This window comes from Prosopis cineraria, unplaced genomic scaffold, assembly GCF_029017545.1.
Source record: "Prosopis cineraria cultivar Desert tree isolate PC_DT_omini unplaced genomic scaffold, ASM2901754v1 PC4, whole genome shotgun sequence".
NCBI classification, from domain to species: Eukaryota; Viridiplantae; Streptophyta; class Magnoliopsida; order Fabales; family Fabaceae; genus Prosopis; species Prosopis cineraria.
In genome coordinates, this window is record NW_026555335.1 from 9,355,599 (window position 1) to 9,383,311 (window position 27,713).

A 27,713-nucleotide genomic window follows, 5' to 3' on the forward strand; every position below is an offset into this window, starting at 1 on the left:
TAGCCCCACATGCGATTGCAATTAATGTAACAAGTTTAAACTTATCAGAAAGTTGGTGCCAATTTTTTTGAGTGCAACCTCATACACACAAATATCAAAGGGATACACTCAATCATCATAACTTAAAAAAAAAAGGCATTCTAGAGGTTTGCACTGCCATAACGTGTGACGATAAGCCATCTAATCCAAGCCAAAAAAATGCTTCACCAGAAGAAAAAATCATACCCTTAGATGCGAGGGATTTAAGAACTTGCCACCTTCTTTCTACATCTGGAAGAGGTGTAAAACTTACATGTCAAATTGTAAAGTCAACCTTACTAGTTTATGATTAATTAAAACCCAAGACAATCATTGGACTAATTCAAATTATTACCAAGTTTGTAATTATATAAAAATGGGATTCCAAATTTTCATAATTCAAAATTTTTTAAACATCAATTAATACACATCAAATCAAAGTAAAATATTATTACAGAATTTTAAACTTATATAAATAAACAAGTAAAATATCAAGAAACTCTATTAGCCTAAATTATGTAGACAATAAGAAGAAAATGAAAAGGAAGAGAAAATATCAATAAACTTGCAAAACTACATGAGATAAGAACTAAATAAAAGCCAAAGGAAAATGGCTGAATTTAGAATGGGTAGATGACAAGGAAAAAGATGAAAAACGAGGAAGGAATAGTACCTACAATGCTTATGATTTGCCTAAGAAGATATCATTAGAGGATCCAGAATCCTAGAAAGATAGTAAAAACAAAGTCAAGTTACTCCAATACACATACACAATTAGGCATACTTACTTATAGAAAAGAGGGGAAGGAACATGAATTGAAGTTAGAAAATAAAGAAAGTGAATCCTAAAACACAAAAGTAATGCACAGTAAAAAAAATTAAAAAAGAAGAATGAAGGATGAGAAAGAGAGAATTGGAGGAACTTGTGACTAGGGTTTGATGAGTGAGGTGAAAATGGAGAAGGAAAAGAGTGAAAGAGATTACAAGAAAGCACACTGAGGAGAAAAGTGTAATCGAATGAGGAATTGTGTTGAGTAGCGGCTTGACCAAAGAGACTATATGAGAGTAAAGAGTAAAGAGTAAGTGAAGAAAATTTCAAAGATTCAGCATGACCAGTGAAAGTTTGACAATGTCAGGAGAGGGATTTTTTTTAAAGAGAATGAATATTTAAGTGGAAAAAAAAGAGGAGGGAAAGTATAACTTTTGGCAACTGCCTCATATTTTAGGGCAAAAATAAATTAAGAGAAAATGAAAAATTTTATGTTTGGAAATTTTTGAAAATATTAATAAAATATAAATTTTTTATAAAGAAAATATCATAAAAATATCTTACTAATTATCTCAATTTAGATAGAGATAAAATCACCTTGCTAATTTTCTTGGTAATATAATTATATTATTTTATAGAGACATAAAAAATGCCTTAGTAATTATACATTTTTAGAGAGGCATAAATATCTCTCACTAATTTTCTTTCCAATTATATATTTTCACATAGGTATAAATATTTGTCCTTAACTAATTATTTTTTTTAAAGAGGAATTAAAAATCCGTCACTAATTTTTACTTAAGCTACAAAATCAATATTTCTCATTAATTTGGCATTTTAGAAAGGAATAAGCAATTTTTTGTTAAATTTTCTTACTAATTTAATTTTTTTTTAATAATGCTATCAACTTCAAGAGCTTTGAGATCCCATGCACCTAAGTCCTTTTTTATGGAAAATTACATACAAGTTCTACATAAGAAAATTAATCATCATAAGATCTATTAATAATTGAATTAAGGCTATTAAATGTGTTGTCAATTGTATTAATTCTGTTTTTATTGGATCTTATGGTAATTTTTTTTGTGTGTGGGATTATAACGTAATTCTCCCTTTTTTAATGGATGCATCAGCTTAAAAATTGGCAGTGTGTTCTTTTCCCAAAGAAAAATTAGTGTATTGTACGAGATTCATAATAGTCAAAATTAAATTTTAGAGACCCACGTGTATTCAACGTCAATTATCTTTCGAGCCACGCCACTTTATTTTAAAAATGAAAAATTGATTATTGGGTCTTGAATTATCGCTATCAACTAGTATTTCTTTTGGTAAACCACTATCAATTAATATTTTAGCATCAAGCAGATAATTTTTCATAGCAAGATGCCACATTCATCTTTCTCGTGTTTAGAATAACAACACTCGTTTATAAAATATTATTTATGAATGCGTGCTCTTACTAGTGTTTAGAATGCACAATGAACACCCACACACGTAAATACATATGATACAATCATGGATTCGTTCACGTGTTCATAATTTTTTTTTTTTGGATTATACACGTTTTCATAAATTTTAACAATCAACTTAACGTTGTGTTGCCGTGAATACAAGTTGAAAAAAAAAAAAACTCAAACAACGAATAGATGAGAGGTTAAAACAGTGACTAGATGAATGTGTTTCAAGGAGTTTAAATTGTATTATTTATAAATTTATAAATTATATTTCCTTTATTAAAAATTATGAAATATTTTTTAAAAAATTAAATGTTAAAAAATGTAAGATGTTTTTAATTTTTAGATATGTAATTATTATTTTTTTAAAAGTACTGTTATTAGAAAATAATTTTATATTTATTATAGAGTATTTAACAAGAATAAATATAAAAAAATAATGTTAGTTTGAAAGGAGGTAACTATTTTTTTAAATAAAATTTAATTAAAAAATTTTATATTTTTAAATGAAAGGAGTAATATTAAAATTTTGACAAATCATATACATTTGATAAAAATTATATATATTGAAATTAATATTGATATATTATTGATTATTTATCCCACCGGCCCATGACAATTCACTAATCCTTGTCCACGATACATCGAATAGAAGTTTTGGGTGCGCTGCTCCGCTTGTACGGTTCTTCACGTCACCGAACGTCCGGTCGTCCAGTGCGCCGAGGGCATAATCGGTAATCAAATGACAGTCACGTGACGTTCTCCGCTATCTCTCCTCTCTCTGCCCAGTCTGGTTCCGTTCACCTACTAGTCCTATCCAATTGTCTTGAGCAGATTTTCCTTCGTCCAGAAGATTATATATTTCATACGCCCAACAACCTTCGTCGGGATTCTCACAGACGGCCGTTCGTGACGGCGGAGGCAGGCTGTAATCATCGTCGGAGCACAGCCACACTGTGCGAGTTAGTTTTCCATGTTGCCTTGTACTTTTTTGTTGAACTATGCTAGCTAGTTTGCCCTAATGTTGGTTTATTTTAAAAATGTATATCAGACAAAAAAGAAAAAAGGAAAAAGAGATGTACATGAATTTTTCTTGTTTTTACTTTTGATTCGGGTGTGTTTTCTTTGAATGATAAACGCTCGGTTTGGTTGTTGAATTACTATATTTGGCCATAACATTTGGATTGAGGTCTTCATTTGGTTGTCTTGCTGATCAATATGTCCCTCGTATTACACAGAGCATGGGAAAGAGGAGATGGTTAATGCTGGCTACTTGTTTATGTCTGATAACCTTTTCGGATGGGAGAGGTGAGAGTGGCGCTTGTACTCGAACACTCTTGCAATATATGCTCTCTAACTTTCTTCTTTCTCTTTTTTATTTTTCAATTATTTGGATTAACAAGCCTTTCTCCATCTGTCAAGGATGGGGGCTCCGATGGAGAATCTTACTTAGTGGTAATGTGATTTGGAGAATCTACTTAGAGTTTATACTTTCAGGTAGCTCTACTGTTGGTTGGAAATTCAGATTAGTTGGGTAGGTGTTGTTGGATTAACCTAACTTGGCGTCATATTAAATTTCTTTCCAGTATAGTGACTCCCTTTCTTTAGGATTCTGAATGAGTAGCAACGAAATGATCCATTTTAAATCAAAAGTCCAAAGTCCATCTTAAAAGGTTATAGGTTTTAGGAGTGGTGCATGTTCCTCAGATTGGGGAAATTTGAAACAGTTCAAAATTTGTCATCGGTCTTTTAACATTCGCATGAATTTTGGAAGGATTATTTGATTCATGGATGGGAACAGAGGACAGTATCTGTAATTTTTCCCTCTCAAGAAATTGTTAATAGTCACTTGATTTATTGTGCACCTGTTGTCCTTCCCACGATACTTATTTTTTCAATTTGCAGAACTCAAGGCGAAGCATGTAAATCCGTATTCACTGTACAACCATACACTTGCTACAATATTAGTGCAATATGCTTCTGCGGTGAGTTCCATGTAGATATTGTACATTCACCTTGAGCAATATATATGAGAAAACACATCATTACCCATGATTATCATGCAGTCTACATGTTTCATTCTTGTTCTATGTCTGCTAATCTTATTATGTAAGGTCAATTTGGATTGTTATGAACACTGATATGGGAAGTCAATATCTCTAGCATGCTTTTGCCCTTTTCAAACACCAAATTGATTTAATAACGGAGGAACTATCTCACATGCTTTTCCTGATTCAGAGATTGCCAAACTTGGCCAGGCTATGCGTCATGATAAGTTAACCTAGGGTTAGCTGACATGTAACTTGATTTTGAGTCACATCACTTGTCACTTGATGTAATCAATCTATACTTGCTTTACATGCGTTGGCCTAACTTCTGCATTTTAAGGCAAATTGTCCGGGAATTCTGTATGAAAACGCTTGATTTTGAGCCCTGAAGTTCCTTTTTGCAGGTTTACTTGACAGATTTAACAGAACTTTTTACTTGGACATGCTCTAGGTGCGATGGTTTGACCAAGGTGTTGGAAATATCACTGAATGATAACCTTACTTGTTAAACTTAGTATCCAACTTAATTTTTGATTGTTTAAGTGATTCTATATTTGATCCTTTGATCTAAAGAACTTTTGATGGAAACAGGGATTTGAAATTATAGAGTTGGTTGTTGATGTTCAACATTGCTTACAGGTAGATTCTTATCACTATTGACATGCTCCTTTAACTTCTAGAATTTGTTCATTCTCTTCAATGTCCTCTTTCTTTCATGAAATTTGTTATAAAGGATACATGCTATCTTTGTTCTTAAGCTAGTACCACTAACTGATTCAGGGGTTCGTTGGCATTGCAAAGGATCCCGATGCCATTATCATTGCATTCAGAGGAACACAGGAAAGCAGGTGGATTTTATTCCTGGCTAAATTTGTTTCCTTTGTCGCATTATAGGCTTACCATGTTTCTGGAGAAACTATAAAGTTCACCTACTTGAGTTGTAGTGCTTTTATATGATGCAATGACAGTTGTGCATAGATGTGGAGAAAATTTAGGATCGAGAAAGAATTTCTTTTTGTTTTCAGATGTTTAGGGGGAAAAAATTTATCAGCTGACATGCAGTTGCCTGTGAACAACTTTTACCATGCAGGAGCATGGAGGCTTAGAAAATGTATTTAATTGGATTAACTTTGCTTGTAATTTGTGATTCAGATAGCAACAGTCATTGACTTGTCATCTGGATTGATTACAGTTCTTGAAATAATGCAAATGATTATTTTTATGGTTTTTCATGTCTAAGACTTTGAACGTTGGAAATTGTTTTGATTGCTTGATATGTTCGCCTTTATTCATCCTTTAAGAAAGTCATAGAGCAAACATTTTTTCATTGGAAGCAAAGATTTTGTCATAAAGAACATGTGCCCATTCAAGTTTGTTCAATCCTGTTGCAATGTTTGTGATATTTTTGGGGCAGTTTTATATTCTGAGCTGATGGGGACATTATTTTTGTGTACAGCATACAGAACTGGATTGAAGATTTATTTTGGAAGCAGCTTGATATAGATTATCCTGGCATGTCTGATGCAATGGTGCCCACTGCTAAATTTTCAATCTTAATTTATGCTCTGTAGTAGAGGATGCCAGTTTTGATATATCATCATTTGCTTCAGGTACATCGTGGATTCTATTATGCATACCACAATACGACATTGCGACCTGCAATTTTAAATGCTCTAGAAAGAGCAAAAAAGGTTTACGGAGATACTAAAATTATAGTTACGGGGCACTCTATGGGTGGAGCAATGGCTTCTTTTTGTGGACTTGATTTAGTGGTAATTGTAATCTAGTATTCTTGAAGCTCGATTAATGCAGTTTTTATGGACTCATCAAAACACGATATGCCCTTCAAAAACAAAGTTTCTGGCAAGTCAGTGAATAATTAGTACTTTTTTAAATATTTTGTGTGCATGTGTGCGTGTATTTAAGTTATCTATAAATTAATTAAGTTAATTTCCTGACTTCTTGTATTTTCATGAAGAACATTATCATACTTCTCAGTTCTCACCTCATGATTTTCCTACTGTGTGAGGGAGAAATGGTTACTTGCTTTCCTTTTATGTGTCTACAGGTCAATCAAAATGCCCAGGACGTACAGGTTATGACATTTGGACAGCCCCGTGTGGGCAACGCTGCTTTTGCATCTTACTATAACAAGCTTGTACCCAATACAATCCGAGTCACAAATAGCCATGATATGGTTCCACACTTGCCTCCATACTATTATTATTTCCCCAGGAAGACATATCACCACTTCCCGAGAGAGGTAAAGCTTGGCCAATTGAATTCATAAAATTTGTATATTAATCCTGCCATAATATCCCCTTTTTGTGAAGGGGCGTTCTTATAGCTGCAGAATCCAGACCTTTTAATGTTAATATGAGCTCTCTCTAATGCTGTAAATACGTCCAAGGATTTACTCTTGCTATATCCTGGCAATCACATGATCTATCACATCTCTGTTCCTAACGATACTTTCCAACTGTTGGGAAGGAGATCATTTTTCCTTCCCCTTGTTTGGATGTTTAAATAATATACTTTTAGAAATTAATCTTTCATTAACATGATTAATTGTAATAATTTGGTTTATTGATATTATAATCTTAAATAATGAATCGATTATACTAATGATTGGTTTCTCATCCAAAACTACCAAACTGGAGGAACTTTAGAATATAAAAAGTGGATGATGTTTTAGAAATATAGGATTGGTGAATATGACGTTGAAAACAGTGTTGGTTTACTAAATTTTAATGACATTTTTGAGTTCGTACTTTTATTTGGTGTGATTTATTTGACGCCAAGCTCTCTTGTGCCTTCTCAATCTTGTCTTTTGGCAACTTGGAAGGCCACATTACCTTGGCTATGTTCTATCTCTCTTGGTAGGAGTCTGCAAAATGTAAGTTCTTTGCTAGTTGGTCATCAGATTAAGAAGTTAGTCTGGACTGCAGGTGTGGCTTCATAACGTTGGATTAGGAAGTCTTGTTTACAGAATCGAGAAGATTTGCGATGGATCTGGAGAGGATCCATCTTGTAGCAGGTAAATCGTTTTGTTTTTTCATGAAAAGTTTCGCTGCCGCATAGGATCAGATGGATGATATAAAACTAATAAAATCCTGCTTCTCAATCCATTCTCTTCTTTCGATGAGTGGGAGGAATTGCTAGCTATAGCTTTGGTCCCACGGAAGAGTTATTCTCAATTAAAAAATCTGCTCAAAATTGATATTATCTTGTGCAGGTCAGTGAGTGGGAATAGTATCTTAGACCACTTAGAATATTATGGTATTCAAATGGGTTCTGGAGAGCCAGGGACCTGCAGGATTGTGATGGGTCCTCAAGCTTCGGATAATAGCATCAGAGATTCAAATGGAAACATCTTCTTGTCTAGAGATCCTGCTTCTCCCCTTCAAGAATTGAGTTTTGAGTTTGATAATCAGGGAAAGCGGATTAGTGTTGAATGAATCAATTGTTGGAGGAAGTAATTCTGATTTATTCGTTCGGCTCCGTCCCCCCCTCCCCCCCCCCCCCCAAAAAAAAAGGAGGGATCTATTCTTTCGGCAAGGTCCCAAAAGGCATGAGCCATAAAGATGGCCTAGGACTGGAGTGAGTTTGTGTATATAGTTATGTAATCTTGTATATCTTCATCCTCTATAAAGATCTAAATGATTTAATTCATAAAATTCTCAATCTGAATAAAAACACAGACACAGACAGAGAGAGAGACACACACACACACAAATTCAAGCAAAAGTATGAACGGGCTAAATATGGGAAAATTTATTTATTTCTTAGTCGAATGAACAAATCCTATTATTGAAAAGCAGAAAAAGTATATTTAGTGTATAATTATACTTTGAATATGATTGTTTTTAAATAGAAAGATACTTGTATGTAATTAAAAAAAGCATAGCAAAGGCATTTTGTTTGTTTGTTCTGGGAAGGGGGGTTAAGTTGGCAGCGTTGCTTCATATCATTTGGACGCTGTCATGGTTCATATTATAAAATTAAAATCATGGTAGCATGATCATGGGTTTGACTTGTTTAGTTCATATTATTTAAATAAAATCCTGGTGACATGAGCATGGGTTTGGCTGGTTTATTCTCATTCTTCCAAATCTTTAGTGGGTAGCTTCACTATCATTCCTCGGCTACGGATTGTTGGCGTGATGTAGTAAGCTAACGATTTTGCCGTTGGTTAAAATGTTATTTAGACCTTGAAATAAAAGAAGGCGACTTGAATCTTAAATTTGTATTTAATTCATTATGAACCCTAAAATAATAAAACTTAGGATAATTTTTATTAAAACAAATGTTCCTTACTTAATGTGCAATTTTTTTCCAAGAAGAGTAGGAAAAAGACAAATTGGAATTTGAGATCAATTGTAAGTGTGGCTTCATTTCTCTTTTTTAAGTAACAGATGTTTGTTTTGATTTAATGACAGAGACAAAATTGTCTCAAGTTTTATTGTTTAGGTTCAAAATGTACTAAAAATGAGTTTAAGATTCAAATTGTACTTGGATTTATAATTTAAAGTTTAAGTTGCATGTTATCCTCTTGCCATTTGCTTGCACAATGTTGTTATGCTTGCTAATATTTATCACAGCGTTTTAAATCCCCAGAAAAGAAGAAGAAAGGAATGAAGAACTGAAAGTTTCAGATTTTGTCGTGCATTACAATTTATAGTGAACCAAATGAAATATTACAATGAAGGGTCAACAAAAGCAAACGAAAGAACCAAGTCAATGAATGTCAACTCCAGCTAGCCTTGATCTCAGTTTGCCTTCACATCTTCGTTGCTCGACTGATTTTCTTTTTGGTCCTGCAGCAATACAATGATTTTTTTTTATATAATTTTCTTTCTCACAGACATGACTATAGACAGCTATAATGGTAGAGCAAATCTTTTTCGAGAACCCCACATACCTCTTCAGCTTTCAAATCCTTCTCTTCACCTTCAGAGGCTGGGACATTCGTTATGTCTTTGGGGGCTTCTTCCATGGCCATAATCCCTTCCTTTACACTGACGTCATCTGTTGACCATGCAAGAGCAAATTAAGATTGATAACCAGCAACTTATGGTTCACATCTTTAAGAAAGTTTCGGAAATTGATTCCAATGAACATGAAGTGTGATCATTCATAAAACTACTAAATTTGTCATCCTTGTATTTTCTCTCTCAATTATTAACTTTTTTCCCCCTAATTAAATGTCGACAGAGAAATGCATTAAAAATAACTAACACGTGATATTCTCATGTAAGAGATTCAAGTCTGAATATCACAACAATTTACAGAGTACCAAATTGACATACCTTTTCCATCATCAGTCTTTTTCTCTTCCACGACAACAGCATCATTCACTTTCTGATCATTCTCATACAACTTCAAGGCATCGTCTTCCTCACCTTGAAACTTCCCATCAGAAACTTCCTTCGGAAGAAGTCCCTCTTCCCTATCAACTCGATTGTTCTTTTTCTCTTCTTCCTTAACTTCTTCTTCCATATCTGCTCTCTCAGTTTTGCTCTCAACCTCATTAACAACAACACCAACTTCCTCGCTCTTCTCTACCACCTTTTCTTCTCCCTCCTTTGCATTCTCACCAGAAACAATTTCTTCACTTTTCTCTAATGCCTTTTCTTCTCCCACATTTACATTCTCACCTGCAACAATATCATTGTTTTTCTGCAATACTGTCTCTTCTGCAACACTTGCATTTCCAGTTTTGCTTTTCATCGCCCCATCAGAGTCAACATCATCAACTTTTCCTCCGACAACCTCGTTGACAATCTTGTCACCATCTTGCTGTACTTCCACCCTAGAATTCAGATTCACATCATTAACATTGCTGCTGTTGTCGTCTTTAGTTTGTGCCCCAATTTCTTGGTCCTTGTTACGTTTGACACTGGATTTCTTGCGCTTGAGGACAGTAGTATTTCCTGAAGCAACGTCGTGCTTGGATTTCCCACAACCCATTTTTGATTTATTTAATTGATTGATTGTAGGAAACACAGGCACAAAGCGAAGGAGACAAGGAATGAAGAAGAGGAGGGTTTGGTGCAGAATGTGTCTAGATTTTATAAGAAGATTGTGAAGAGGAGAAAGATTGTTGATTTGTTTACGTTGTTATGGTTTTAGCGAAAGAGTTGAGGAACCAACCTTTTTTTAACTGTTCTTTTTTGGGGTTTCGATTGGATATGAGGCGATGACCGACTAATTTTTATAGATGGAAAAAAATAATTTTGGGCAATCACCCAGCTGGTTACATCGCATGGAACTGTATTTGTAACATTAACGGCTAACATTCAAATAACTGGCATCAAAATTAGGGTTGATTTACTTTTTTTTTTTAATGACATTTACATGTTTTATTTTTTAATTATTTTTTATTTTCCCCCAAAATTCAATAAATTAATTTAAAAAATCAGCTTTTTGTGGAAAAACTATCAACATTTGGATGTAACTAATATTGATAAGAAAATAATTGACGGGATGTTGCATAAAATTGTCAGGAAACGATTGTAGTTTTTATATTGAGGTAGATGTAAAATCAAAAGAAAACGGTTTAAAATAGAAACAAATACTAATTAAAATAAAGAATAACTGTCTAGAAAATACGCGTATGACATGAATCAACCCTATCATTAATATGTCTCTCTCTTTCTCTTTGAAAAATACTTAGATAGACTATTTTCAAGTAATTTAAATAAAATCTTATGTAATATTTTTTAAATTTATTTTATTTTTATAATAGAATATATATTTAATTTCTTATTTTTTATCTTTCTACTATTATTAATATCAAAATTAATTTATATTTAATACTATCTAAATGTCATGCTTTTATTAGACAAGTGATAAATGACATGATGCATTCGACCTACCTAATTTTTTTTTTAAAAAAAAGAGAAAAAATATGATTAAAAATGGATTGCTGATATTTACCATCAAAACTCATAAGAAAGGAAAAATTACCCATATACACTTGACTAGCAAATTTATTGCCCAAAAGTCCCTCCAATTTATACAAGCACAAGGTCAATATACTTAGGAGTTACATGATTAAATTACCCTTAACCAAATCTCTCCCCTTTGTCTCCTCTCGAGCTCCTATGTGATTTTTGGTTTGTTTTGGCCTGCAACTTTGTGATTCCAATAACAATGATGAGTGGTTGTGATTCTAATGAAAATGACGACAAAACAGAGTAAGGTGAGGTCTTGATTTTGAAAATAATCGAAGAAGGAGTGAAGAATGATGAGTAGTAAAAAAGGTTTGAACCTTAGGCCTTTTTATGCTCTTAAATCCACTGAGATTAATTTGTTCGATTTAGATTTGAATTTATTCCCCATGTTTATTGTTCTTTGTGTGGTTGTTCTTGCTTTATTTTTAATTTTTCCATTTAAATTTGACTTTGAATCTAGTCATGAAGATGAAGGACTTTTGCTAGGTTGTGCTGAAAGATTACTCTTGATGAAGGCACTAAGGTAAGGTAAATGATCGATTTTCTATTTAGTTGGTTCCAATAAAATTCTATCTTCTATATTTTTCTTTTTTTTTACCCTCATAGTTTGTGAATTGGCTCTTAAAATTCTTTTTGTATTGATTGACTGTTATTGATTTAGGTTTTTGTTGAGAAAATATAAATATGTTAAATATCTAATAGAGTCATCCCCTTATGTTCGTTTTTCTATATTTCACATGAATGGTTCAACACAGAGGAATGCTGGTATAGTACAATCTACAACTTCAACTACTAATACAATCTTTTGTGACAGGTGTGTGTTCTGTGCAGTAAGCTAAGAATGTAGTTATAATGGTCTGGGAACTTGAGAGTAGCACGCTTACTATGTTTAATGTTTTCGAGAACCCATAAGCATAGGTTTAAAAACTCCTGATGATTTAATTGTTATAAAGTATAAATTGAGAGTTGTAAGAGTTTGTAAGTTGATTGACTTGTTTGGGAGGCAAGACAAATGTCACAAGCCCAACTTTTTGTCCAATGAATTTGGTTCAAATGAACCTTTAACTTTCTTTCATTGATATACAAAACAACTTGAGTTTGTGAAAACTATAAGGTATTAAAAATAAATTTGAATAGTTCAAAGGAAAATGACTTAACCATTTATATGTTGTGAGAAAGCATGGCCATCTTACTAACAACCTACATGTTGACATGAAAAGAAAATTTTCTAAAAAATCCCTCACTATCAAATTAATTGCTCAAAGGTCCTTAGAATATAAGGTATAATTAATTCTATTGAGATTCTATATTATATCAAGTGATAAATAATAAATCTCTTTCCTTTGAAATTACCATTAGTTTTCACTATTGTTTTACAATGATTGTATTGGGTGATTCACATGAAATACTTATATTTTTTTTTTGAACATAAATCCTTATATTGTGGTGATGAGGTGTTTTTTCTTTCTCTTTTTCTTTTTTTCCCCAGCCTTGTCCTTTAGTTTCAGAGAATAATATAGATTTGGGTTTAAGATTTGTCATGCAGATTTTAATTTGGAAAGATTTTAAAATAAAATAAATTATTATTTCTCATAAAAAATATTGGGAAAATAACATTGAAGTCCCAAACTAACAAATTTATGACAGTCAGGTCCTTGATGATTTTTTTTTTCAAAAAACTAGTTATCAATATTGATTCAGATGATTATAAATATTGATTTAGATGATTATAAATTCTTGACTTCTAATCACAAAGAAGACATTTAAATTTTAAATATAACTTTTAATTGCAGTTGAGATTCCTGTTTGCTACTGTTTTAATAAATATTTATAATTTATTGTTTAGAAATTTTTGTCAGGATCTAATTGTCATAAATTCTAATTTTAGGAACTTTATTGTCTGTCGCCCAAAAATATTTCTATCTTTTCAAACTAATATCATGTGGGGGTTAAAAGTACAGTTATTCATGTTTCATTGTTTTGAATGTCATAATTATTTAGGATCAGGAAATAAAAATATATTTATTTATATTTTAATTGTTAAAATTATATATTTGTAATAATTTATATAACTTTATTTTTATACTAAATAAGGTTATTTGTTGAAAATTATGGAATCAATATTTACCCCATATTTAACTTAAATTAATTCTTATCCCTTTTTGGTGAGAAGGAAGGGAGAGTTTAATAAGTTTGATTTAGGAAAAAAAAAAAAATAGAGAAGTGGGACTGAAATTTTTTTAATAGAAATAAAACGAGAGGATTAATAAAAATTTTTTTGACCCCACTTACAATTTTTGTAAAATCAAATCCATTAAAATCTCTCATCTTCTTTGTTCTAATTCAATCTCCTCATGTATGATATGGATATAAAATTTAGTTTGACTTACAAATTGCATATTTTTTATTTGTAATTTTAAAGTTATAGTTTTAGATGAAGTTAAATTAATAGGAATAATATTACCTTTTGTATCTCGACATTTAATTATACTAAGATTTTAATAGATTTAGCCGTGTTTTCAATCTAAATTTATTTGTAAATAATTTTTTTCGTATAGGATCATTTTACAATTGTCTCTTATAAAAATGTAACCTATCTGCCTTATTATTTAAACTATAAGAAATGCCAAAAACAAAAAAGGCTACTAAATAATTGAATTTATTATTTTTTTTGCTAGACTTAAGAAAAAAAAATGCTTGAACAAACCATAGTAAAGATACAAAGTTAAATACACTAATAACTTTTCTATTATGACTTAATTTTTCATCTGTTTTAAAAATGCACAAAAAATTTTTGTAAAATTAAAATATATGTTATATAAAAATTTATTGTATATTTGAAATTTCATTTTCATTTATTAAACTGTGCTTGTCTTAAACATTATAATTTTTTAAAAATCTGTATTTGAAAAAAATATTTTTTATATAACTAAAAAATATAATGAATAAATATTTTATTTTGTCATAAAATTTATTAATTTTTACCACATTATAATATTTTATTATTTTAATTTTTATCAAATTTATTGAAACTTAATTATTTATATTTTTTAAAATTACTAAAACTATATTTTTATTCAACACAAAATATAAAATGATATAAGTTCGAGAGATTATATAAATAATTTAAATTTAAAATTTATAAACAGTTTTTTACAATGAAGTTATCTAACTATCAAAATAATATAATTTAAAATTTATTAAAATAAGGGATAAATTAATAAATAATGTTATTATAGTATAAATTTTAATTTAACAAGTTTTTAGAATTTTTTAATCATTTCTAACAAAGTTAATGAATTGGACTAAATTATATATTTTTAAAATAAATGAGTGATTTATATAATTAAGATAAAATAGAAAAATAGTCAAAGTATTTTACTGCTTTGCATTGGGGAAGAAATCCTATTATTCTGTGTTAATTATTAACAATTTGAATTTGATTTGGATGTATTTGCACATAAAGTTATGGTATTCTATTGCTTTGATCAATAAAATGGTTACATGCTTTTTATAACAGTCAATTGAAGAAATTATACGAAGCATAATATATTTTTAATTTATTCATAAATTTCGTTCAAGTCATATAAAATTAAAATGTTCATGATGAAATTGTAAAATAATGTAATCGAAGTAAATCTAAATCGCTGGCCAAAAGGCCAAAAAAGAAAAAAGAAAAAAGAAAAATCTAAGCTAGGATCTTTTACCGAAATGATGTGTGTGGAAACGGAAAGATGAAAAGCGAAAGGGTTGGAGAAGAGAGTGGAGTTCGCTGTTGTGACGGCTAGGGTTTCTTCGGGTGCACGGTCACGGAGGAAGCCACGTAGGCGAGAGGAGCTGACATCGCAGGAAGACACGTGGCAGAGGGAGAGAATGAAAGTGCCTAAATCCTTTTATTTTTCTCTTCATCACTGTTAAATAAAACTTTTCAACCATTCAATTTTAAAATTTATAAAATTATTATATAATAATTTTATATAAAAATATATAAATAAAATATTATAATTTTAAATGTTTAAGTCAAATCCTAATAATTAATATATATTTATATTTGTTATGCCAGAATTTCTCGTGAAAGCACCCCAAAACGACAAGGCAGGAAAAGAGCTCACAATGTGGGAAAAAGGATCCTTTGAGGTGGGCCTACCATTTCCACGGCGGGCCGACTCTGACGTGGCCCCGAAATATTCTATATTTTTTTAATTGGAGAGGTCGCTTCGGGAGCGAGACAAACGGCGGAGATGAGAACACGTAAACAATAAGGGAATCGTGACCGCCCACCAGGCTCGGGAGGTGGCTTTGGCGGAGAGAGAAGGAGAAGATGATGATGAGGCTGGAGCATAATCAAAAGAGAGGAAAGAGAAGGAGTGGCAAAAGGAAAGGGGAGAGAGCCGGCACTGGAGCAGCAACGACACACAACGCATTCGCTCAAGATAAGAAGAAGAAGAAGAAGAAGCGGCAACAGCTTACACAATTCACTTTCCAATTTGGTGGCCCTCATCCTTCTTAACCGCTGATTATTGTTCCTCATGAAAGATGAGGTGAGTCTTGTGGTCGTGGATGATTCGGTGGTGTCACAGACTCAAAGCGTTGAATGGACAGAAACAGAGAAGCTAGGAGAAACCCCATGGCTGCCAATGGTTTGTCCAGAAGGAGACACAGGACTCACACTTTCAGAGACTCGCCCGGTGATTCCATCAGATCTAAACTCTCTCAAATTTATATTCATCCTCTTAATTTAAAACGGAACCCCGTTTCTCGTTCCTTGATTTCTGACGGCTTCCCTTATTTTTTTTTTTTATTTTTGGACTTGCAGAGGAAGATGGACCGGTGGAGCTCCCGGAGACGACCAGGCTTAGAGATCGAGGGACTGGGAAGAAGGATCGAGATCGCGAGAGGGACAGAGATAGAGATAGAGAGCGCGAGAGGGATCGATTGAGTCGCACCAAGAGGAGGAGAGGGGATGGGTTGATGCACGGCAACAATAGAGAAGATGGTGGAGAAGATAGCTCGTATGAGAGTGTTAACGATGAAGAAGAAGACGAGGATGATGATGTTGGCGGTGGTTCAGTAAGAATGCTTCCGCTCAACCCATCATCGCTATCTTCATCCTCCTTATCGAACCATCGGAAGAGCTTTCCTCTGGCGAAGGATTTTAGAGCAGCGTCGACATGGAAGGCCGCCGATGAGATGATTGGGGTGTTGGTTCCTAGGAAGGCACGGTCAGGTAGAGTGCTTCGGATGAGGAGTAATCGAATAGACTGTATTGAAATTGATAATCAAAACTTGAGACTTTAACACGTTCCTTCTCGGTTTGTTTCTCTTCTCAGCGTCGACGAAGAGATTGCATGAATGTTGGGCTTCCAATGGGGGAATAGCAGGGGAGCAATTTCACAGGCAAGCGTCAACTTCTCCCGTGAGAACAAGCGCAACAGCAACGGGGATGGGACCTTCTCCATCTCCAGCGTCGCCGTCTTCGTCTAACGCTTCGGTTCGCAGGAGGATAGTGAGTTCTCGCTGTTCTTCGATTTCTCTCGCTGTCCTGCGATTTTCTGGTCCTGGGATTGCCATACTAACGAGTTCTTATTCTTCTGTAGAAGCCCAGTGGAACCAAGCCTCGTCCCCCAAAGTCTACATCCAAACCTTCTTCAGCTCAGGATGAGATCGAAATAGAGATCGCCGAAGTCTTGTACGGTATGATGAGACAGCCTCAAGGGATTCCCAAGCAAGAACCGTTGGCGAATGATTTATTGAAGTTCGATTCCAGGGACACTAGCAAATCTTCCGGTGATGGCAAGTCGAGGATATCTTCACCGATCTCGAACTCACAATCCGCACCGCCTCTGTCGTCGTCAGTTCCACCCCAAGGTTCCAGTACTTCCATAACTCCCTTATCTGCTGTTGGTGGGTTCTTCGAGCCTTCAAAGCTCAATTGGTTTCTGATATTTTCCTACATTTTTTGCTTTCATACGGTCGGCAAAAAATGGAGGGGAAGGAAGAACATCGTTGTCTATCTGTTTTTTGACGGAAGAAACTTACACGTGCTTTTCATCCTACTCTGAAGCAGCACCCAAGAGGAAAAGACCGCGTCCCGCGAAGGATGAGAGCGAAAATCCGACTAACATCGCCGTTCGGAATGGCCCCATTGCATCGACCTCGAAGGCTGAAAGCGATCAGGCTTCTAAAGTCGAAACTTGTGCGCCAAATTTCGATAAAACCGCCGGATCTGCATCCGAAAATGGCTGTTTGTCTAGCAGCTTACCCAGTTCCCAAGTCGTTCCTCCACCATTGAAGCCTCTGCCGGAGTCAATTAAATTGGAAAGCAACATGCTGTCGGATTCTAAGTCGGTAACGGAAGAATCAGTAAGGCCAGATGTGGGATTGAGCGAGGAGGAACCTGAGTCTCCGAAGAAGGAATCCATTGTGCCGAAATTAGATGATGACTCTGAGGATGTGAAAGCGTTAAAAGCGTGAGCATCATAAACTCGTCTTTCGCTCCTCTGCTGAGCTTCTGGTGGGTTTGCTCTGAAATGTGAAATTTTGTTTTTCTTTTTTTTGTTGGTTTTTCAGGAACCCAATCATTTCCGAGAATGTGAGCCAGGGGGAAGAGAAGATCCAGATAGACCTGATGGTGTGTTCTATTTTCCTCGCTGGAAGTTTCTAAATACCAACTTCCTACGTTTTCTATTATTTATTTATTTATTTATTTTTAACTTTCCTTTTCCCATGGGTTGTGCAGGCGCCACCTCCTCCATTGAGACCTTCTCCAGAAAGAGATGCGGAGGTTAATTTAGCGGCAGGGGATCCGCAGCCATTGGCGGCAGAATCTGAAATGGTAAGCGGGTCGAGCCGACAATGTTTTATTCTTACAGAGTCTAGTGTTGCCGAAGGTGGAATGAATTTATTAGCTGTTGGTGCAAGCAGGACGTGAAGCCAATGGTAAGGGAAGAGGAGAAATCACAGAAAATGAACAAGGATGAGGCGGTGGCTGTTGCAACTGATAAAAAGGGAGCAGCGGCGGACGATGCCAATGCACTAAAACCAGCTAATATTCAAAAGGAAAGGAGTAACGATCTACGAATTGATTTAGAGAAGACTGATAAAGATGGTGGCAGTGGCAATATGGTTGTGAAGAGGCATCAGCAGCGACCGAACTCAGAGCAAGCTGGTATGTCCAATTTGAATTTTTTCCCACTATGTCCCCACCTTCTGTATTTGCGCTGAACTGGGTCGTTCATGCGTGATTTTTCTTTCATTACAGTTCAATCCAACTCTATGCCTCTGCCAATCTCTGTTCCCAGCTGGTCGGGCGGGTTTCCTCCTATGGGGTACGGCCGGGTTAATGCTCATCTGTTTCTATTATCAGCGCTTGTTGGCGGTTTTAGTGTTCTGTTGCTTTCTTTCTTTTCTATTGGGGTATGACTATCTTCTCATTAGCAGATATATGACGCCTCTACAAGGAGTTGCATCCATGGATGGCACCGCCGTGTCTTCTCCAGCCATACCAGTATGTGCGCTTTCTTTTCAAATTCTTGACCGAATTTTCTTTCATATTTAGTGAACAGAGTTTTTTTTCTTTTTAAATTGTCAAAAACATGCTCACTGAAGTCTCTATATGTAATATTTTTGATATTCTCAGCCGCCCCATCTACTTTTCAATCAGCCTCGGCCCAAAAGATGTGCAACCCATTGCTACGTTGCTCGCACTATATGGTACCACCAACAGGTTGCAAAGATGAGTCCATTCTGGCCTGCGGCAGCAGGTTCTTCATCATTATACGGTGCCAAGGCCTGCAATCTCAGTATGGCACCTCCTACCGAATTGCAAGGTAATATTGTCAGCAGGACTGCAAGCTCTGCTCAAGACAAAGGGCACAGTCTTGCCATACTTCCAGGTCATCTTGGGAAGGAAAAAGGCTCTCACGCCGCCAACATTGAGAATTCACAGAGAAAGCAAATAGTGCTTCAGCAAGCTCTGCCCCCAGGGGCACCTAGTAATATATTGGTACGATTTGTTTGCTTTTACGGTGGTAGTTGCCCAAGTTATTTCTAATTTTAATTGATCATTTGCTACTATTTCTCTCCCTGCTCATTTTTTGGTAATGAATTATAATTGGGCCAATTATTGCTTTTTTGTATTTCCAGCAGGGCGCTTTCATCTTCCCGCTGCCCCAGCAGCAGGCAGCGGCTGTTGCATCTGTTAGACCTGGATCTGTGAGGTCTCTGCCTTCTACTGGCACTGGGGTATCATCATCAGGTACATCTAGTGCAGTCTCGGCAAGTGCTTCTGCTACGGGGACTGCTGCTGCACCAACAATGAGCTTCAGCTACCCTAATATGGCTGGCAATGAAACTCAGTACTTGGCAATTTTGCAGAATAATGCATACCCATTTCCAGTACCAGCACATGTTGGTGGTCCACCTGCTTACCGAGGAACCCATGCCCAAGCTCTGCCATTCTTCAATGGTTCTTTCTATTCTTCTCAAATGCTCCACCCTTCACAGCTTCAGCAGCAGCAACTTCCAGCTCAATCTCTGCAAAATCAACAGAGTCTTCAAAACACAAATATGTCTAGTGGATCATCATCTTCCCAAAAGCATTTGCAGAGCCAGCAGCAAAAGCCTAATGCTAGTGGCACTGGTGGTGGTGGAAGCTTGCAAGGTTTTCATGCCTCATCCAAAACCCAGCCATCACGGTCACTGCAGCAGCAGCAGAGGCAGCATCTGCCCAACCATCATGCTTCTCATCCTTCATGCCACATTGAGTCTGAGATGGGTGGTGAAGATAGCCCATCTACTGCAGATAGCAGGTTCTCTCGTGCTCCTATGAATGTATATGGCCACAACTTTGCAATGCCAATGCAGCCACCGAATTTTGCTGTGATGACACCTGCATCGATTGGGGGTGCAGGTGCTGCGACCAGTGCTAATGGCAGTCACAGTGAAAAGAAGCAACAGCAGCATAATAGCACAAAGGCTGGAGTGGAAGCTTCTCAGGCATTTGCCATATCATTTGCGTCCATTAATGGTGCTACTACTGCCACGGGCCTTGACCTCTCATCTATTGCCCAGAACCATCCAAATATGCAAAGTCCAAACTTTCAAATGATGGCAGCTCAAGCTGCTCAGCAGAAGAAAAATTATCGTGTCTCTGAAGAGGGGAAAACTGGAGGTGATTCTTGTAATCCGGATGAAAATAGGAAAGCCATGTCCAGAAAAGCTACTGCAACCGTGGGACAGTCCATTGTTTTCTCTAGATCGGAGGTGTCAGATCCCTCAATATCTGCAATTACAGGTAACACTGTCATTGATAGCTCGGCCCGAACTCTCAACCTTAGTTCTGCTACATCCCGTACTTTGGCTTCTGGCATGCCTGCTACTTTCAACAGCAGTACTGTCAGTTCTCAGCAACAGATGCAGCGAAACCAGCATCAGCAGCAAACAATTCAGATTCAAAGGCAACAATTAACGACAACTGCTCCACGCAACAAGACACCATCTACAAGTAACGGAAATGTCTACTCTGATCACCTGCCTGCTGCCTCTTCAGTGGCCACCAAGTTTACCACTGGATATCCTCAAAACCTTGCACAAAGCAGCAGCACTGCTGCTCAGTCACCTCAGTGGAAGAATTCTATGAGGCCAATTACTTCTCAGTCTCCTCCATCTATGTCACCCACACCTTTGACAGCTAAAACTGTTACTCAGCAGCAGGCTCGTTCTCAGCAGGCTCACACGCAAATTTCTTTTGCAACAAATCTAAAATCCTCGGCAACCCAAGGGCAACCTTCAGGCTCTACACATTCTCCTTCTCCAACTGTGGCTGGCTCACCAACGGCTTCCTCAATTTCCAAAAATGGGGGTAGCCCTCGGACAGCATCAACATCAACTGGAAATAAGGTTAGCCAGGCTTCTTTATCGACTCAGCAACCTAGAAGTTCACAAGCAGTGCCAAGTCAGAAGTCCTCACCTGTTGGTGGGAGGAATGTTCCATCAATCCTTAGTGGCTCTCAGCTGATCCCATCTTCTGGCACTGGGGCGAAACCCCAATTGCTACAGCAGCAGCAGCATCAACTATCTAAGCAAACATTACAGCAGGCACAGCTATTCTTCTCAAATGCTTATATGAATCCCCAAGCTTCACAATCAAGTAGTTCCACCTCTACAACTTCAGCTGCAAGCGGGCAATACCTTCAAAGGCGTGGCCACGATTCTCATATGCAGCGACAAAGCTCATCCGGCACTTCCTCCAATGGCATGCTGTCCTGTCCTGCAGTTACAATCGTTAACAGCAGCTATACTGATTCTTCTAAGGTCGCTGCAGCTGCGGCAAGCAATTTGAAAGGTGGCAGTTTATCAACCCAAGGTTTCATGCATCCTGCACACTTCACCGCAGCACAACAATCTGGAAACCCCCACCAGTATGTTGGGGGCTTCCCTTATGCTGTACCTGCCGCAGTTCAAGTGAAGCCAGCAGAGCAGAAAGAACCTGCGGGTGAGTAAAATGATGTCGCTGGTTGTTTGCTCCACTACTGTGCATGTGGGAAACGAAGCGTGAAAGCAATCTGAGGAGTGGAAGACGATGTCTTTCTTGTGTTTATGCCCTTTTGCAACATGCACGCAGACGAAAGAGATGGAAGGTGCAAATATGAGCAAACCACAGCCTCGTGATATGAATTGAATCAGCGGAGACTTTTCACAATTTTGGACGGAAAGTCTGACGAATTATATATGGAATATGCCTGAAGTGAAGTGTGTAGTGATCTCTGTACACTTGTGTTTATATTCTGACAAGGGTGATCTTGAAGTCTAATCAAAATTCTTTTTGTTCTTTGGAGAGGTAGTTGATGTTTTTTTCCCCCGGGGGGGGGGTGTTGCTTATGAACACGTACTAGTTGGCAGGATAGTATGAAAGAACGAAACAAAGTTTGGAGGAAAGGAAGGAAAGAACCACCTTTCCTTTGGGTTCGTAATGGAAGTCTTCCTGGGATTTTCTTTCTCCTCTTAATTGTTCTTCTTTCATTCTATTATTATTTTTGTTGCTTTCTAGACTAGAAAGAGGAGCAGGAAGCATCTTTTGACATATCTACATGGAAGAGCATGAAATATGTATCATTGTAGCAGAATATCATAGTTAGCCACAAAATTTGCTAGTCCCTCTTATGTGCTGCTGTGATTCCTCTGCATTACAATTTCTGTTCACCTGGACTTCAGAAATAGCAGATCGTATGCTAATTTTCCCCCATCCGCTTTAAGAGGTCGTAAGTTGTAGTTAATGTTAAAGATAGTGTACAAGATCGAGTAATACTAATCCGGACAGTTTTACATCATTCTAAGAAGCCTGTTTAATGTTTGGATATTGTCATATTGATGAGTGTTCCGTGAGAATTGATAAGCACGATGACAACAAAAGTGAGTTGCAATAACCTTCGAAGTTTCTTACAACACAGAAATTTAGGTTGTAGTTAATCAAGATTGAGTATTCCGTGAGAGTTAAGAACAAGTGGTAGTAATTTTAGACCCAGTAATAATTTCATTTTATGAATCTCCCTAGAATTTCAGGGAGTATGGGACTTTGGGTTGTAATAAAATGAATCAACTCGTTGAGAAATTTTGACCAAAATTCAATGAAATACTGATTGCAATCCATGTTACGTTAATTCCAAGTGTAATGATGATAGAATTTGGATGGTCGGATAAAATAAAAAATCTCCTTATTTTGGTTTAGGCCATCTCGATGACAATGAGTGAAGAATAATGAAAAAAGAAGTGCGGTTAAACATTTATTCTATTCAGCAGATGATGGCTGCATAAACAGCAGTTTCATGGTGACAATTGTGGAATATGTTTGAGTAGATTCCTATCTTCCATTACTTTCTCACTTCTGTCACCTGAATATATGACTTTCTCAGCAACTAATTTTTGTGATGTAATTTTTTACATATGTACAGTGACTCAGTTCTGGATCTTCTACCTTTGCAGAGTTTGTTACTATCATATGTTCTATAAAGTGCTTGAGTGATAGTATGTATAGAGTCAAACAAAAACCATTGTAGAACTTACGTGAAGAGTGACTTGGTGATATGAAATTAAAAGACCGGTAGCATTTGAACAGTGTGTGTAAACCTCATCTACATATCTCCCAAGATTAATTTATATATTTGAAAGCTTTGTGATTTTAGGTAAGGTTAATGTGTTCTAGTTTATTTTAGAACTGCATATATAGTTACAGATTCATATCTATAGTTTGATGAAGTTCTTTTTATTTTTATTTTTTTTAAATATCCCCGCTGATGCGATAATACTCACTCGTAGTTTAACATGTATTGTCAAATCCGAATCCTGAATCTGATGCACAAGATCAAATATATTTCCAAATCTAAAAACAAATTTAGTACGTGGCATTTTATAATTCGCGAGAAAGTTTGAAGCGACTATAATATCTCCCTGATTTGCTTCCTTTCATGTTATCTCAGATTGAAGCAACTCTCATGCCTCAAGATTATCGACACAGGAAGGTAACCTCAGTTCATTCAATTTTTTTTTTACTTTCTTTGGACCATACATGTCAAACATCCCTGGTCCATTTTTCTTCCTCTCACTACATTCATTTGTCATTCGAATGATGTTCTTGAGATGTTTGCTATCAAGTTTTCGAATTACGAACCGAGGAAGATAATCTTTTGAAAGATCCCAGTGGGTGGTGCTGAACTACAAATAAATAAAAAGAGTCCATTTCTTTTATGTTTGAATAAGAACACCATGCTGTGAAGTCAGTACGGAAGACACAATATGAATAAAGAGCAATCTTAGGATCCCATTGTTAAATATACCAAATTAAGATTATTTTGAGGTCACATAGAACCCTGTTGCATATATTCATTCCACTTGTAAATTTTGAACTTAGATTACATTTTTGCTGTTTCTTCCATTTCCTAAAAGATTGTGATTGATGCTTCATTTGGGAACAGTGTGAAAATAATCCCAATATGCCTTTTCTAGATGTCTACAAGAGAGAGGGAGGAGGGAAGAGAAAGGCTTGGCCTTTAAATATTTTGAAGTCACATCAAACGGGGAAGGTAATGTGAAAGAAGTGTTGTTTCTAGTATGCAGTATGTCACGCTTTGTGGTATTTGAATTGGCATTCCATTTACTCTCTCTCACGCACTCATGACCTTGATAGTTGTGATTAATGGTTCCACTTGAAAAATGCAGATTCAAGGATTAGTTTATTTCATGGTACAAGTTCTATAAATGGTTGATTTTGTGTTTGTTTTGGCAACGCATTGAGCTTGTCCGTTGCTATGATTTGGTAATTCCCTGTAGTAATGCATTTAGGAAGAATAATAGTTAAATTTCAAAAGAGAAAAATTAATGACGGTTAAGTTATTAATAATTAAAAAAACAGTTGTAAATATCCATTAGAAATTACAAATTTAAAATTTTTAATTATAAATACGATATTTAAATTTTAAATATAATAATTAGTTTTCAATTTGAATTTCTGTTTATAATTTTTTTTAAATTGATAATTACAATTTATCTTATAAAAAAATTTGTAAAAAACTTAACTGCTATTAATTCCTTTTTATACTTGCTTTTATTACATGTTTGTTGGATGAATTGATATCAATCAAACTTACAAATCTAACTATTCAAATCTTTACTGTGATTTGATCAAACAATTAATTTTTTTAATATGAAAGAGTGTGCTCAAATCAATAATAAGAAATATAAATAATTGAAGAGTTAACGAAACTCTAAAGGGTGTACATTTTGAGTTCTTGAAGTTACTAATACTTATTTTTTCTGTAATCTTGATATTGAGTTAGATTTTTTCAATCTTTTCAAGAATAGTATATTATGTGTTGATGGATGGGGTTTTATGTTGTCATTTAGAGATGAATTAATGTTGCAAAGGACTATAGGATCAATTCTATGCACTATTTAGATGTCAATAAAATATGCTTTCAATTCTTTGACATTAAGTTGTGTGAATAAATGTGAGGCAAAATAGATTTGCATCTTACTATTTTTTTTTTAGTGATCATATTAAATTTCTCCTTGAAAATAAGTGTTGAATCTATTAATCTTGATATGAAGTCTTGTTTTCATACTTTGTAATCTTGACTAGTTTTATTTTATTTTATAATCCAAGATATTATGATATCAGCTTGCAAATTTCTCCTTTGGAAAGGTCATTTCAATATTGTGCGCGCACACGTGTATGTTTATGTGATGATCCCAAAAGAAAAATGTGACGTGTCATACAATTATTCAGAAAGGTATGCATACTATCTTTTGTGCTTTAATTAAAATTGTATATATTTTTTTATTAACTAAATAATTTGTAATTGTATCAGGCAAGAGAAGAATCAGATATGATTGCTAGAAAGTTGGAAAAGGACATGACACTTGACATTGTTAATTTTGGCGAGAAATAAGGGGAAGAAAGATAAGCTATAAATACTTTCCACCAGTGTGAACAGGCCTTCGCATTCGGTGCACTGATTGCTTGTTAGGCCGGGGACGACCCTGATTTTCCGTTTTAATTTAAAATAATATCTACTGTTCATTTAAATTAATTTTTAAATACTTTTAATATTGTATTTGTTAATATAAAAATATAAAAAAGTTTAATATTAAAACTAGGTTGTTTTTGGTGTTCGTCAGTGATACTTATTCCTTCTGAGGAGATACAAACCATTCAAAATTTAAAATTTTTATTTTATTTTATATTTATTAAATTAATTTTTAAATACTTTTAATATTATATTTATTAATATGAAAATATAAAAAATTTAATATTAAATTTAGGTTGTCTTTACTGTTCATTAGGGAATAAGTATCATGATATTTATTACATCTCACGATTTGGATCATTTAAATTTTAAAATTTTTATTTTATTTTATATTTATTAAAAGAAAATTTATAAAAATATAAAAAATTTTAATAAATTTGTTCATTACCAATTTACTTAGTACACATTTAATCTAAATAATTCAATTTAATATTAAATTTTTTTATAATTTTATAATTTAACTATCTAAATAAACTCTGAACAATTTAAATATTATTTGAATAATTTAATTTATTATTAAAAAATTTATAAAGTTTACAATTTAATCATTTAAGTATGCTCTAAATGATTTACATTTAATATTAATTTTTTTATATATTTTTGTTAATAAATATAATATTAAAAACATTTAAAAATTAATTTAAACGACAAATAGAGATTTAAAAAAAAATGAAGGACATGATTGCTATTGGTCTGACTGCCCGTCATAATGCGGACGCATGTAAACAATGATGATTCGAGTTCTGCGTACATATGCGTTGATTTTATGTAATTCTATAGAGTTTCATAGAGTAGTATATAAAATATTGCTTTATTATTGAATTTCATTAATTGATGGAATTTCTAGAAATTATTAATAATCCTATGTGCTCTTTTTAATTGCCATGATTTTGTTATTTTATTTTTTTTTTCGTTTTTAATAGTTCGCCCATGATCAATATAATAAATCCCTCTTTTTTGGGGGATGGAGGTCTGGGCGTGAGGAAGAGGAAGAATAAACTTGATTTTAAAATTTACTTTTATATAAAGTTATGAGAAAGGATTAATTTGATTAGATTTTTAAATGAGAAAAAAACATTGTTAATTATTTTTACTTTTACATCATTATAATAAATAGGTAAAAAATGATAGAAAAATAACTTCAAAATACTTAAATAATAATTAAATACTGCCAAATGTGATAATTATTTTTTAAGTTTTAAAGAGTTGTTTATAGATTATTTTTAATATAAAAAGACTATTTTATCTCTAAAAAAATAAAAAATCACCAAACTCGTCTTTTCCCTGTCGCTTTGTCTGGATCCTTACTTTGTCTTCTCCGTGCTCCAAATTAAATAATGACTCTTACTTTTGTTGTTTTTTTTTTTTTAGAGCATTTCGCATCCTAAGGCAAATCATCTTTTAGATATATCAACGGCTCCAGACTAATCTGAAAGCCACCGAGTCCTCCAATTTAAGGGTAAAGTGGCTAGCCACAGATTTTTTCCATGTCAAAGGGAGGAATCAAAGCCCTCCAACTTGGTTAAGGGATCAGGTGAGGAATCATTTAGGCCACATCGTCATGGTTCCTACTTCTGTGTTCCTAATTGTCGATCTTTGTGATGCTTCTTTGGATTTGGCCATCGGTTCTTTTATGAAGGCATAACCAGAATTTTTTGTGATAGGATTTTACATGTTCACTACATTTAAGTTGATGCCATAAATACTTACCCATGCGGCATGATTTCTTGCTATAAAATGGAGGTTTGAAATCTATTTATACACAATTTTTGTTGAATGTTGGCACTGTGAATGAGTTTTATTCATAATTATCCTTTGTTCGGATTCCGACCACCTCAAGTCAATTTACTAGCTTGAGCCAAATCTTGGTACAAAGTCCCAACTATCAC

General features: G+C 34.6%; 4 protein-coding genes across 8 annotated transcripts; 3 read left to right on the forward strand and 1 right to left on the reverse strand.

The window, feature by feature from the left end:
* Positions 1–2,883: 2,883 nt before the first annotated feature.
* On the forward strand, positions 2,884–7,807 carry LOC129309183 (lipase-like). Of its 2 annotated transcripts, none has more exons than XM_054950592.1 (11): positions 2,884–3,194; positions 3,477–3,546; positions 4,144–4,223; positions 4,691–4,756; positions 4,878–4,925; positions 5,067–5,134; positions 5,743–5,815; positions 5,897–6,058; positions 6,355–6,549; positions 7,235–7,323; positions 7,522–7,807. In XM_054950592.1, the coding sequence occupies exons 2-11, from the start codon at positions 3,480–3,482 to the stop codon at positions 7,742–7,744; spliced, it is 1,071 nt and encodes a 356-aa protein (XP_054806567.1). In that variant the 5' UTR covers positions 2,884–3,194; positions 3,477–3,479; the 3' UTR covers positions 7,745–7,807. The 2 variants fall into 2 exon arrangements, with proteins under 2 accessions (XP_054806567.1, XP_054806566.1); XM_054950591.1 differs by having other exon boundaries at positions 2,885–3,200.
* A 1,114-nt stretch (positions 7,808–8,921) lies between these two features.
* LOC129309184 (uncharacterized) lies at positions 8,922–10,374 on the reverse strand. Its single transcript, XM_054950593.1, has 3 exons — positions 9,596–10,374; positions 9,208–9,314; positions 8,922–9,103 (listed from the first exon to the last, which is right to left on the reverse strand). Exons 1-3 carry the CDS (start codon positions 10,254–10,256, stop codon positions 9,056–9,058), a joined length of 816 nt encoding a protein of 271 aa, XP_054806568.1. The 5' UTR covers positions 10,257–10,374; the 3' UTR covers positions 8,922–9,055.
* A 5,228-nt stretch (positions 10,375–15,602) lies between these two features.
* LOC129308426 (protein TIME FOR COFFEE-like) lies at positions 15,603–22,405 on the forward strand. 4 transcript variants are annotated; one of them, XM_054949533.1, is made up of 12 exons: positions 15,603–15,930; positions 16,059–16,469; positions 16,573–16,748; positions 16,840–17,146; positions 17,310–17,712; positions 17,813–17,873; positions 17,982–18,077; positions 18,167–18,410; positions 18,504–18,570; positions 18,683–18,749; positions 18,882–19,247; positions 19,388–22,405. In XM_054949533.1, the coding sequence occupies exons 1-12, from the start codon at positions 15,837–15,839 to the stop codon at positions 21,743–21,745; spliced, it is 4,650 nt and encodes a 1,549-aa protein (XP_054805508.1). In that variant the 5' UTR covers positions 15,603–15,836; the 3' UTR covers positions 21,746–22,405. The 4 variants fall into 4 exon arrangements, with proteins under 4 accessions (XP_054805508.1, XP_054805509.1, XP_054805511.1 ...); XM_054949534.1 differs by having other exon boundaries at positions 19,391–22,405; XM_054949536.1 differs by having other exon boundaries at positions 16,840–17,110.
* Positions 21,781–25,922, forward strand: LOC129308822 (uncharacterized). The gene is made up of 6 exons (XM_054950212.1): positions 21,781–21,882; positions 23,411–23,424; positions 23,719–23,760; positions 24,245–24,321; positions 25,416–25,527; positions 25,606–25,922. Exons 1-6 carry the CDS (start codon positions 21,781–21,783, stop codon positions 25,625–25,627), a joined length of 369 nt encoding a protein of 122 aa, XP_054806187.1. The 3' UTR covers positions 25,628–25,922.
* Positions 25,923–27,713: the final 1,791 nt, after the last annotated feature.